This window comes from Typopeltis vanoorti, chromosome 14 (genome assembly GCF_054136105.1).
Source record: "Typopeltis vanoorti isolate ZY-2024b chromosome 14, IOZ_Tvanoo_1.0, whole genome shotgun sequence".
In the NCBI taxonomy this organism is placed as follows: Eukaryota; Metazoa; Arthropoda; class Arachnida; order Uropygi; family Thelyphonidae; genus Typopeltis; species Typopeltis vanoorti.
The window spans coordinates 58857278-58871826 of NC_143562.1; the positions used below are offsets into that span (position 1 = coordinate 58857278).

At 35.9% G+C, this 14549-nt stretch overlaps 1 protein-coding gene across 3 annotated transcripts in view; it reads right to left on the reverse strand.

Annotated features, from left to right (window-relative positions):
* Positions 1-4157: 4157 nt before the first annotated feature.
* The window catches only part of LOC150099514 (CCA tRNA nucleotidyltransferase 1, mitochondrial-like), a 60729-nt gene continuing 50337 nt past the window's right edge, over positions 4158-14549 (reverse strand). For all 3 annotated transcript variants that reach the window (XM_090404057.1, XM_090404055.1, XM_090404054.1), the window contains exon 8: positions 4158-4834. In XM_090404057.1, coding sequence (XP_090260183.1) covers positions 4412-4834 — 423 coding nt within the window. In that variant the 3' untranslated portion in view covers positions 4158-4411. The remainder of the gene's footprint in view (positions 4835-14549) is intronic.

Genomic DNA, 14549 nt, shown 5'->3' on the forward strand with positions numbered 1-14549 from the left:
ACCTATATCTTGGTCTTCCTCTGCATCTTTTTCCTGCCAACCTGGCAGAGAACACTTATTTTGCTAATCTTTCCTCTCCCATTCTGTTTAAGTGACCATACCACCTGAGATTAGCTCTGCTAATGCATTCTTGGATGCTGACAATGTCAAGTTCTTTCCTAATATTCTCGTTTTTAATATGATATTGCCGTTGATGCCATCTGTTCATACCCCTAATCTTTCTCAGGACTCTCATATCTGCGGTCTCTAGTCTTTGGTCAAGTGTTTTACTTCTGACCCAGCTTTCAGATCCATAAGCTAAAATTGGTTTGAACACTGTCTTGTATACAGCTAATTTAGTGTTTTGGCTTATTTCTCTGTTATTCCATATAAATTTATTCAGTTGACTTCCTACCATACCAGCTTAGTTGATTATGTTGTCTATTTCCATATTTAATTTACCATCTTCTATAAAAATCGTGCCTAAGTAGCTGAAATGTTTTACTTGTTCTATACTTCTCCACTCACAATGCAGTTGATATTTTCACTGTTTCTGCCTATTTTCATTGTCTTTGTCTTTTTATTGCTGACCTTCATACCATATCTATTACAACAGTTATTCAATTTAGTCAGAGAATCTTGCAGACTTGTAGTGGATTTATTTAGAAGTATAACATCATCTGCATAAAGCAAAGAGCTGACATTAACATCTCCAATTATATATTTGACTTACAACTCAAATAAAAACTAAGTATTGCTTGATATAATGCCCCATCGACACCATATAACTTTAGCGTACTGAATAGCTTCTCTCTTGGCACCTTGTCATATACCTTTTCCAAATCGACAAAACTTAAATACAGAACTTTGTTATATTCTCATGATTTCTCAACTATTTGTCGTAAAGTAAAAATCTGGTCTTGACAGTCTCTATTTCGCCTAAATGCAGCTTGTTCTTCACCAAGCTTCCCTTCTACAATCCTTCTCAACTGTTTCTCAAGTATACTTCCATATATATCTGCAAATTAATTAACTGTGGAAAGGTACAGAGGCAAATAACAAAGACAGCTTAAGGACTGTACAATGTTAGTTATGAGGATTGGCTGAGGGAATGTGGACTGCAGAGTTTGGTGGATAGAAGAAGGAGAGGTGATATGATTGAGACTTTTAAACTGTTGAGAGGTGGTTACAGGGTTGACACCGGGGAGTTCTTTCACTTGGTTGAACAGTGGGAAGGAGTGATGACAAGGGGCCATCCCTGTAAGTTATGAAAGGAAACTGTGGGCAAGAGGGTGAGGAGTAGTTTCTTTGCAAGGAGGGTGGTTGAACCGTGAAATGCATTGCCTGATAGAGTGGTGAGAGCGAGAACGGTCAATGAGTTTAAGGAATGGTATGATAGACTTTGTGTTTCCTAGGAAGGACCTCTTGCGATGAGTCTTTTCACTCCTTGGAGGCCTAAATAATAATAATAATATTAGCAGGAACACTCAGTAATGAAATACCAATGTAATTTTCATATTCAGTTTTATTTCCCTTTTTATATATGGGTACTATGAGAGCTCTACTCCAATCATCTGGAATTCATCCCTCTGAACTATGCAGTGCAGCCACTGTAAGACTTTCATACTTCCATATTCGAGCATTTCCGGTCGAATATCATCTACTCCTGCTTCTTTTCCACATTTCAGGCTTTTGATGGCTTTTTCTACTTCAAATAATGATATGTATTCCTGACTGCATGCCTTGGTCAGTGTTTTTTACCACTGGTTGTCATCATTCCTTGTTTCATTCAGCAATTTTTCAAAGTAATTACTCCATACTTCAAGGATATCTTTTTCTCCTGTTTTCATGTTCTCTAATTCCTTTTACAGTACTCTTTCCTCCATTTCTGAGCTTCTTCAACCTCCAGAATATTTTGCCACCTTCTTGATATTTATTTCCTATATTCTTGCCAAAGTCCTCCCATGACTTTTATTTAGCTAGTTTCATGCACTGTTTAGCTTTCTTACATTTGTCTCTGTATTCTATAAGAGCACAAGCTGACTTATTTGCCAGGAACTTTTGATATGCTTTCTTCTTTTCCTTCCCTTTAACTTCCAGTGTCCACCATGGAGTTCTGATTTTTCTATCCTTGCAGACAACCTTGCCATGCCTCCCTGACTGAATCAATCAGTGTTTCTTCAGGGTTTTTCACCGAATCTCCAAGATTTGGTTCTTGTTCGCAACCTCTTTCATTTTTTCTTGAATAATTTTTGTGTATTTTAGTCTACAGTTCACATCTGAGAGCTGCTCAACTTTTATTCGCTTTAAAACTTTTTTACATGTTCTTCTTTTCAATATAAAATTCAATTTTATCTACTCAAGATTAAATAGTGATCACTTCCAATTTCAAATCCTCTGTACACTTTGGTGTCCTGCACCAGGGAAAAAACATCACTATCAACTTTATTGTTGATAGTAATATTTGTCTCTCTATTCTCTAAGAACACAAGCTGATTTATTTGCCATGAACTTTTGATATGCTTTCTTCTTTTCTTTCATTTTATTCCTTGCCTCTTTTCTCTCCATGTGAATTGTGCACATTTTTATGTTGGAACATTGTGTTAGTAATAACTAGTCCATGTCCTGAGCAGAAATCCAACAGGTATTTACCATTATTATTATTAGCTTTGCTCTTTTCTCCAAATTTTCCCAAAATATTTTTGTATGTCTGATAATAATTTCTTACTCTGCTATTTAGATCCCCAACAAGGACCAACTTTTCCTGTTTCAGTTGCTTTCTCTAAGGCCTCAAAAAATTCCTCCATTTCTACTCCAGTAGAACCTTTTGTGGGACTATAGGCATCAATAAGTCTCATTGTCCATTTCCCATTCTCATATTTGCCCACATCACTCTATTTGAGACTACCTGCCATTCAAGGATTATCCTCGTATTTAGTGTTGACAACTATGGCTACTCCTTCTTTTCCTTGATTGTCATTGCCTGAATATAACATTTTGTATTTATTGTTCAGAAAGATCTCACCAGTTTTTTTGCCTTTTTTGTTTCAGTCAACCCTATTATGTCGATCTGGTATTTATCCAGTTCCTCAGCTAGCTCCATTTCTTTGCCATTCAGTCTTCTTATGTTGATAGTACTGATCTTGAACTCTGGTGATGTTGAATTGGGGTGGGTTTTGATATTTGTTCCAGTAGCTCATTTTTTGCTGTTGGCCCTGGTTCCCTGGCAAAAACAACGGGGGCCTTGTTTAACCCGGAAGACACCCCAGCCGGCATGAAATTCTGTCATGTTGTACGCTCATTTGAAATTTTGGTTTAAGCCAATAAGAATACAATTTGGTCAGCTAAATCCCAAATTGAAAACCCATCCTCGTCTGTTCAGTATCCAGGTAGATACCTGACGTGGTGCACCACGAGAAGGTGAGGATTAGACATTAGGTCAGAAGCCCTGGTCGGTTCTCCACATTCCTTTAAAGGCTATATGGAGGTCTCCTCTCATTATATAGCTTTGACCCTTAAGCACCCCCAAGATGCACAAGTCCAGTCTGCAAAGGAAGAGGCTGTTGTTTTTGTTAGGCTCTGAATGGGTCACAATCATCTTGCACATTCTTACTGGAGACTGATGATGCACCCATGTGGGATACCAGATCCAGCAAGAGAATGTGCTTACAGATAGATGAGTGGTGTAACATACTGAAATACCAGTTTAACTATGGGCATATTCCCGCAGAGTAGTGCCGCTTTATTGAAGAACATTTGCTATTTTTCAGCTTTATTACTCTGAGTCATATATATACTTAAGCAGATTCTATCTACATAGAATGAATAGTTTTCAACTGTCTACAGAATCAAAATTATTGTATAATTACCTCAGAAAGAAATTTAATTATTTATCCATATACTAAATTGTTCCTTTATTAGCCTTTTATGTATTGTATTTTACTTTGTGTACTGCTTAAACCTTAGAACATATGTACAACCATGAATAACCTTAGTAAATGAATACAATCCAAACCCACCAACTACTCTCAACAGCCTTCTTTGTAGTCAATTCCATGTATTTTATACCCAACTAATTCATTTTCAGCTGAAAAGCCTTTACAAATTTCCATGTTCGACTTTTCAATCAAAAAGTATATGGTTTCTGAATGCACCACAAAGGCACTAGTAAACTGCATATGTATGATTTATGAATGTTTGCAAATTTAATCATTAATTCAAAGTTTTAGCAGTTAATATTGCAAATGGGCCAGATAACAGGCAATTAATGGACAAAAATACTATTAGTTGGTGGTAGATGGCATAGCGTAGTGGTGGGTTGTGTGGTGTAGAGTGCCTCTTGTGATGAGTCCTTGGACTCGACCATTCAAATTTGTTGCATAATAACAATAATACTTTTGTTTTCATAATTTTTTTTTTCCTGAAGCAAAAGTTACACACTTTTTTTTCTCTTTTCTTTACTTTCTTCTTCTTCAACATGAATCTGCTTCATAAATTCTTCAGCAGTAATTGTGAAATCACTCTCAACCCATTGTTTATAAAGTCTTGTCATCTTCTTCTCATATTTATAACTTGAGCTACAATCAATACCATTTTCTGTTAATATGGTTCTATTGAGTGGAAACTCTGGTATTTTCCAGTCTTGGATTTCTTTCAGTGAGCAAGCATCCCCTTTATACTTCAAGACTTCACAAACCCACTCTTTAACATCATTAAGTTTCATCTTCTCTGGTATAAATTCAATGTAGAATTTCAGTGGTTTTCCACATACCTTTTCTTCTCTGTGACTAACAATGCAAAACAGCAAATCTCGTTCATAGGCTGTAAATTTTAAGCGAGCATTCAATTGCTGGACCTATTTAAAATAACAGTATTGTAAAATAGTATTCAAAAATAATTCAGTAAAATTTATGCTTTCCTTCAAATTAAAAAAACAATTCTAAATATTTCTATAACGAATTAGATTACAAATGCATTAAAAGTAACAGTTATGAATAACCAATGAAATATTCACAATCAATGAATTATTCATAAATAGTCATAAATCAACAAAATATTCCTAATTATATTCATTTTAATAATCAAAAGCAATTGTCTGCCAAAATAGATATGAATTTTGAATCACGAAACAATTGTTTCAATTTCATTTGACAATGTAATCAATAATATAATTATACACAAAAATTCATTTTCATCACCATTAAATGTCTTGATAAAAAAAAAGGAATGTTATATTTATAACCATATAAACTATGAGCATTATATATAGCCTGTCCATTATATATAGCACAATATATAGCCTGTCCCATGGTACAACCTGTTTCCATAAATAGGGCTCTGATAAGTTGAGTACTGCTATCCTAAAAGCATACCTTTCCATTCACACCTCTGCTTAGTGGAGATGTGAATTAATCTTTATCATGTTTTTCTAGAGTAGGATTTCTGGTTTTTTTGCCTTTCTTCCTACTTGAAGTGCAGATGAGGGACTCTGTTCATGCTCTCCACACTATTTATTTGGCTATAGACCTCTAGATTGTCAGAGTCTCTTCCATTCAAGGGTACAGCAGTAAAGCAGTTTCTGCAGACTGGCCACCAGATAGTACACGGGACTGAATCTGCTGGTAACTCCTCTTCAGGTGGCTTACTATTCAAACTGCTGCTTACTTTGCCAGGTTGTGCCCAGAGGGAGTCCAAGGGGAGGGCACTGTCTAAGGCCATGCTTGGATTGGAGTCCTTCGCCCCTACTGCATATCAGCTCTTTTTTCCCATTATTTTACTAGTAACCATGATAGACAACATTTGATATTGCAGAGTCACTGCACTTAACAAAAAAGAATCTGCCACAAAAACCACCAAAAAACTCTCAAAAGAGTGTGCACGCGCACACAATATTAGAACTCCATGCGATCAAAAAACTTCCAGACTGACTTTATTAACATTTGAAGTCAATAATGTGCACCACTATCTACAGACATCCCAACTTAATCTGTTATTCATCACTGAACCTCAACTGTCATCCTATGCAATAACATCTCACCTCAACTTTCATCTTCCACAAGACCTTTCGCAATAAAGGCAGGACTTGCACATTTGTCAGGTCTGATATCCCATGCAAAACATTTTACTGGATCTAGAATCCTCTTTATATGATCTTCTCTGGCTTAAGCTTTCCTTACCTTAATTTGCTGCCTCTACTGTTCTCCTAATTCCAATGATTTGAACAACCTATTTGACTATATCATCAAGAATTTCCTAATATGTACTCTCAATGAGGTGTTGAAACCGTAAAACACAGTTTGGGCATCATTGGTCTTAATTATTTGTTTTGGAGCATATGTCTTATTTTTATCAAATTAACTTATGAGATCTCTGGTCAGATTTCCTCGTAGCTCATAGAGAACTAAAGCACATTTCAGATTACAGTGAAAGAACCAAAGAGCAATGATACAAGCATATGTGCATGCATGCGCACACCCACCCACGTGCCAAAAAGGGTGGGAGAGAATGAAACGAGGTAAAAAATAGCTGCAGTCCAAAATACTTCAAGATGGTGGAAATCAATATACACATTGCAGCCAATGTAATCTGTTTGAAAATCTACATAGAATATCCTGCATGGATCATGAAACCAAATCAATTAGATTTGGTTTCATGTGGACAAACAAAGGATAAGAATCTGTAAGGGATCTAGTTTCAGGTCTATGGACATTGAGAGCCGAAGGTGAAATCACATTAAAGATTATCATCAAGTCAAAGCTTTGAAATGAAGTTCTTGTCAGGGAAATTGGCATATTCTTGACATAGGAGGGATAGTAGTACACAATACAGGAAGAGTAAAATTTTTTTTGAGGAAGGGAAAGTAGGAAAAATAAGGAATCAACATTTTTCAAGAAATATCTTGTAAGTGACTATCCTCACCACTGAAATCAAACATTTAGTTCACTTATTGCATCTTTAAAACATAGCAGGAAATTGATGAGGCTGAGGACTTAGGAATAATGGTGGACAGAGAGTTGAAGTTCAAAGGGCATTCTGCAAAAGTTGGTAAAATAGCTCAGTATCCTAAGAACCCCAGGTGACCAAATCTGTTATCTAGGTTTCTTAGGGATCAGAAGATGGTAGAGAGAGGTCAGAGATGAGTGACCAAGCTGGAATGAACAGGTCTCTGGAATGCTCCTTATGAGGGCAGGATGAAGGCATTTGGGTTACAAAATTTAGTTGATAGGCACACAAGATGGGATATGACAGAAACTTATAAGATATTAAAGGGGTTTTTATAAAATTAATGCAAAGAAAAATTTTCAATACATGACAAATAGAGAACTAGAGATCATCTGTGGAAGTTATGTAAGAGTGTGATTAGTGCGAGTTGTGAGTGACTTGACAGTGAATGAGTTTAAGGAGGTATGATAGGTTTTGCATGTGTAAATGTTAGTGTGGGTCTCCCATGATGAGTCTCTGGACTTCATGGTGATATTGTAAATAAAATAATAATAATAATAATAACAAAAAAATGTACAGAATGCGATTGAGTTTGTTGGAGAGGCTATTATTGTCCAAAATCAATCACATTCAGGACACTTTTTAATCAATTTTTTTCCCACCTTCACAGACTTTTCTATCCATCAGGAGCCTCCGTTTTCTATCCATCAATCAGCATATACCTGGGTTCAATTCCCATCAGTGAAGTGAGGAACCTTTATCTGGCCTCTTTTGACTAAAGGTGAGTTAGCCAATCTCATACGGAGGTAGGGGATTTATTCACATGGAAACTCGGGTTTTTCGTCCCCCAGAACAGGCAAACTGGCTGTGTGAACACTCATGGATTACAGTCATGACTATGTCCCAGCCACATGCTGATCCCAAGCCCAGATAAAATTGGGAGGTTGGAGAAAGCATTGGTGAACTACCCTGTAAAAAATCTCATCAGGAATACTTTGTGGGCAATGCCTACAAAGTCACCTATGGTTGGAAATGACTGAAAGGGGAAAAACCAGAACCTCTATCCATTCCAATCCTGCCAAATCCAAACTGTCATATCATCCTTAGTATATCTCTTGGTGCACATGAAATGTCTTGGTGACAAAGAGGAAATACTGGCTTAGTAATCCAATTAGCAAAAAAAGTTTAGTTACCGTATTTGCTGGCATATAAGACGCACTTTTTTTCTTTGAAAATAGGTCTAAAAAACAGGGTGCATCTTACATGCCGATATTAAGTTTTCTATTATCTTTCATTTCTGGAAATTTTCTCTGTTCCGACTCGGGTAACTCGGAAGTTCCGAGTTATGCGATTTCTTTCTTTCTTTCTTCCTTGGGGTGTGTGAGAGCATTCCAGTTACGTAGAGTTCAGTGGATGCTTATGTGCTGTCATCGATGATCACAGCTGTGTCGCGTTGTGTAATAATTTCTTGTGGGCATAAAATAGAAATGGAATCAAAAATTAAAAAAAAGTTATCCAGTGCACAAAATCGTAAGCATCATGCTGCGAAAGAAGCAGATATTAAGAAACAAACTGGGGCTCTTATTAATTTTTAAAATATTAAAATATTCTGATACAGACTGTAACCAACTCGATACATCAGAAATCAGAGTTGAAGAACAGTGCACATCATCCAGTTTGCATGAAAGTACTATTGAACAAGATAACAAGATGCATGATTTAAGCGAAAAACAGTTAGGAGAAGATTTAGTTGTTGTTGACCATGAAACGAACATATTGTTAGTCTGTAAATTTAGAAGATCCAGGTGAATGGGGAAATACTGATGAAAAATTATGAGTTGTTTTAATTGAAATGGGGCCTGTTCAAAAGAAAAATATAATATATCCCAGAGATATATATGGTCATAAATTTGGCAACACATATTATAATAGAAAAATGGAAAATGCGGAGCTCGTGCCAAGATGATGGTTCATTTATTCCAAAACTTTAAATTCTGTTTTTTGCTTTTGTTGCAAACTTTTCGCACCTACTGAATCAAGTAGTCTTGTAGACGGTTATATCGATTGGAGAAATGTAAGTAGAACTTTGCATAAACATGAGACTAGTTTAACTCGCATAAAAAATTTCTTAAAATGGAAGGAACTTGATAAAAATTTAAAAAACAAAACTACTATTGATTACCAGACTCAAAGCATGTATGAAATGGAAAAGAAGCAATGGATGAGTGCTTTAGAACACGTGATTGAAATTATAAAATTCCTTGGTAGTCACAATTTAGCTTTTCGCGGATCATTTGATAAATTATATGAAAGGAATAATGGCAATTTTTTAAAATTAGTCGAACTGTTTGCGAAGTTTGATCCTGTTATGGAAAATCATGTTGAAAGGGCCCTACAATGAAACAACAGAGTACACTATTTGAGTAAAGACAGTCAAAATGAAATATTGGGAACTTTAGGTAACGCAATCAGGGATACAATTTTATTATCAATTCGAAAATCTAAATATTATTTCATAATTTTAGACTGCACACCTGATGCAAGAAAAACAGAACAAATGACCATTATTATTCACTTTGTTTCCTGTGAAAATGGAATTGTCAAAATCAGGGAAAACATTTTAAGTTTTGCAGATATAACAGATTCCACAGGACGTGGTTTATGTGCAACAATAATGGAACAACTGGAAAAATGGAACATTCCCATTGAAGACATGCGAGGTCAAGGGTATGACAATGGGGCAAATATGAAAGGGAAAAAATATGGGCTCCAAAATTTGCTTTTGAACAAAAATCCTCGAGCTTTTTACATGCCATGGTCTCCTCATGCTCTAAATTTAATCATTGTTAAAGATACTAAGCTATTTTAAACCTGGTTTTACTCCATTTCCCAAGTAAGCAAACAGACAAATAGGTAAAGTTTGCACCTGCAAGTGTTGCAAGTCTAGCTGACCCTGCACGTAGTGCAAGACCAAGGCAACTCATGGTAAAAGTAGAATAAGCTCTGATCACTAATCTTAATATTTACCCTTAATGCAAAACACTACCGGTCTGGGTAGTGGTACCTTGCCTTTAATACAAAGCATCATACATCTCCTCCAGGAGATGTGCTTTGCATTAAGGGTAAATATTAAGATTAGTGATCAGAGCTTATTCTACTTTTACCATGAGTTGCCTTGGTCTTGCACTACGTGCAGGGTCAGCTAGACTTGCAACACTTGCAGGCGCAAACTTGACTTATTTGTCTGTTTGCTTACTTGGGAAATGGAGTAAAACCAGGTTTAAAATAGCTTGGTATCTTTAACATTTATTATACCCAAGGTAAAATACTTTCTACAAATTTAATCATTAACGATGCATTAATAATATTTTTTGCAATTATTCAAGAAATATACAATTTCTTTTCATTCTCTTACAAAAGTTGAGCAATCCTTTTAAAGTTCGTAAAAAATTTAACATTGAAACAGCCATCAGAAACTTGATGGGAAAGTAAAATTAATGCAATCCGTCCTCTACGATATCAGTTAGGAGAAATTTACGATGCATTTTTTGAAATTTTAAATACTCAGCATGAAGCACAAACATTATGTGCTAAAATAAAGGACTACAAATTTATTTGCTCTCTTATAACTTGGCATGATTTACTTAACAGAATAAACGCTGTGAGTAAAATGCTTCAAGACAAAAATATGAACATTACACTTGCTTTAAAATCTATCGAAAACTTAAAAATATTCTTACAAGAGTACTGATCAGATAAAAATTTTAAAGAAGTTCTAAAAACGGCCAAAGAACTGAGTGAAGAGGTGGATGGAGAACAAGAATTTAAAACTGGTACGGAAGTTCAACGACGAAAGAAGACACGACAATTTCACTACGAGCATCATGACGAAACGCCACAATCGCCAGAGATAAATTTAGAGTGAATGTGTTTTATACACTTCTAGACGTTGCAATGTGTTCGTTAATAGAACGTTTTGAACAACTAAAAACATACTATGATAATTTCAACTTCTTGTATAGATTACTACAAATTAATAACGAAGATTAACGAAAAAAATTGTGACGATTTAGAGATTCTCTTGAAGGACGGTGACAATAAAACCGTAAATGCAATAGAATTATATGATGAGTTATGTGCTTTCCAGGATATTTTTCGGAAGGATAATTTAAATATTCAAAATCCTTTCGATATTCTTAATTTTATTGTGTCCAATAATTTATCTTTCCCTAACTTTTCAATTGGGGTGCTTAAGGGTCAAAGCTGTATAACTGAGAGGAAACCTCCACATAGCCTTTAAAGAAATGCAGAGAATCGACCAGGGCTTCTGACCTAATGTCCAATCCTCACCTTCTCATGGTGCACCCTGTTGGGTATCTACTTTGATACTGAACGAACGAGAATGGGCTGGCAATTTGGGATTTAGCCGACCAAATTGTATTCTTATTGGTTAAACCAAAATAAAAAATGATGGTACAATATGACAAAATTTCATGCCGGATGGGGCATCGCCCGGTTAAACAAGGGCCCCCCGTTGTTTTCGTCAGGGAACCAAGGCAAACAGCGAAAAGTCAGCTACTGGAAAAAATCTGAAAACACACCCCAACTCATTATCACCAGAGTTAAAGATCGGTACTATCAATATAAGAAGCCTGAATGGCAAAGAAATGGAGCTAGTTGAGGAATTAGATAAGTACCAGATCGACATAATAGGGGTGACTGAAACAAAAAAGACAAAAACTGGTGAGATCTTTCTGAGCAATAAATACAAAATGTTATATTCAGACAATGACAATCAAGGAAAAGAAGGGGTAGCCATAGTATTCAACACAAAATACGAGGCTAATCTTCTTGAATGGCAGTCAGTCTCAAGTAGAGTAATGTGGGCAAATATGACAATGGGGAACTGGACAATAAGACTTATTTGTGCCTATGGTCCAACAGAAGGTTCTACTAAGGTAGAAGTGGAGGAATTTTTTGAGGCTTTAGAAAAAGCAACTGATACAATGAAAAAGGAAAACTTGGTCCTTGTTGGGGATCTAAATAGCAGAGTAGGAAATGATTGTCAGACATACAAAAATATTTTGGGAAAATTTGGAGAAAAGAGCAAAGCTAATAATAATGGCAAATATCTGTTGGATTTCTGCTCAGGACATGGACTGGTTATTACTAACACCATGTTCCAACATAAAAATGTGCATAAATTCACATGGAGAGAAGAGGCAAGGAATAAGAAAAGTCTTATTGACAATGTTATTGTTGATGGTGATGTTTTCTCCCTGGTGCGTACAGAGGATTTGAAATTGGAACTGATCACTATTTAGTCTTGAGCAGGATAAAATTGAATTTCATATCGAAAAGAATAACATGTAAGAAAGTGTTAAAGCGAATAAAAGTTGAGCAGCTCTCAGATGTGAACTGTAGACTAAAATACACAAAGATTATTGAAGAAAAAATGCAAGAGTTTGAGAACAGGAATCAGACCTTGGAGATTCAGTGGCAAGCCTTGAAGAAAGCCCTGATTGATTCAGCTAGAGAGGCATGTGGTGAAGTTGTCTGCAAGGATAGAAAAATTAGAACTCCATGGTGGACACAGGAAGTTAAAGAGGCAGTGAAGGAAAAGCAGAAAGCATATCAAAAGTTCCTGGCAAATAAGTCAGCTTGTGCTCTTAGAGAATACAGAAACAAATGCAAGAATGCTAAACACTGTGTAAAAATAGCTAAACAAAATTCATGGGAGGACTTTGGCAAGAATATAGAAAATAAATATCAAGAAGGTGGCAAAATATTCTGGAGGTTGTTGAAGAAGCTTAGGAATGGAGGAAAGAGTGCTGTAAAAGGAGTTAGAGATGATAAAGGTGACATGAAAACGGAAGAAAAGGATATCCTTGAAGTATGGAGTAATTACTTTGAAAAACTGCTAAATGAAAGAAGCAGTGATGACAGCACAGTGGTAAAAAACACTGACCATGCATGCAGGCAGGAATACATATCCATACTTGAAGTACAAAAAGCCATCAAAGGCTTAAAATGTGGAAAGGCAGCAGGAGTGGATGATATTCGACCAGAAATGCTGAAGTATGGGGGTATAAAAGTTTTACAGTGGCTGCACTGGATAGTTCAGAAAGCCTGGACAGAGGGACGAATTCCCGATGATTGGAGTAGAGCTCTCATAGTACCCATATATAAAAAGGGAAATAAAACTGAATGTGAGAATTACAGAGATATTTCCCTACTAAGTGTTCCTGGCAAGATCTATGCAAGTATACTTGAGAAACGATTGAGAAGAATTGTGGAAGAAAAGCTTGATGAAGAACAAGCTGGATTCAGGCCAAACAGAGGCTGTCAAGATCAGATCTTCACTTTACGACAAATAGTCGAGAAAGCATGGGAATATAACAAAGATCTGTATTTAAGTTTTGTCGATTTGGGAAAGGCATATGACAAGGTGCCAAGAGAGAAGCTATTCAATACACTTCAATTATATGGTGTCAATGGGGCATTATATCAAGCAATACTTAGTCTTTATTTGAGTTGTAAGTCAGCAGTTAGAATTGAAGGAAGTACAGGAAGATGGTTTAATGTTAAATCTGGTGTCAGACAAGGATGTACATTATCCCCTCTGTTATTCATTATCTATATGAATCACATTATGAAGGAAAGTGGTATTAAACAAGATATCAAAATTGGAGATGTTAATGTCAGCTCTTTGCTTTATGCAGATGATGTTATACTTCTAAATAAATCCACTACAAGTCTGCAAGATTCTCTGACTAAATTGAATAACTGTTGTAATAGATATGGTATGAAGGTCAGCAATAAAAAGACAAAGACAATGAAAATAGGCAGAATCATTGAAAATGTCAACTGTGTTGTGAATGGAGAACCTGTGGAACAAGTAAAACATTTCAGCTACTTAGGCATGATTTTTAGTGAAGATGGTAAATTGAATATAGAAATAGACAACAGAATCAACAAAGCTGGTATGGTGGGAAGTCAATTGAATAAATTCATATGGAATAGGAGAGAAATTAGTCGGAACACTAAATTAGCTGTATACAAGACAGTGTTCAAACCAGTTTTAACTTATGGATCTGAGAGTTGGGTCAGAAGTAAAACACTTGACCAAAGACTAGAGACCACAGATATGAGAGTCCTGAGAAGGATTAGAGGCGTGAACAGATGGCATCAATGGCAATATCATATTAAAAACGAGGTTATTAGGAAAGAACTTGACACATTATCAGCATCCAGCAATGCATTAGCAGAGGGAATCTCAGATGGTATGGTCACTTAAATAGAATGGGAGAGAAAAGATTAGCAAAACAAGAGTTCTCTGCCAGGTTGGCAGGAAAACGACCCAGAGGAAGACCAAGATATAGGTGGATTGATACGGTACAAAGTGCCTTAGACAATAGAAATATAAGATCTGATAATGTTGGAGTCTTGACAAGTAACAGACTGATTTGGAGGAAAATTGTAGATAGGGAGTTAGTAATGATGTAATTTTTTCATGTAGTACTATCATATCCTGTATACTCCTTGAGGGTACATGGCAAGGAATTGATGATGATGAACTTTTCAATTGCTTTAAGAATACTATTAACCTTACCCGTTAGTGTAGCAAG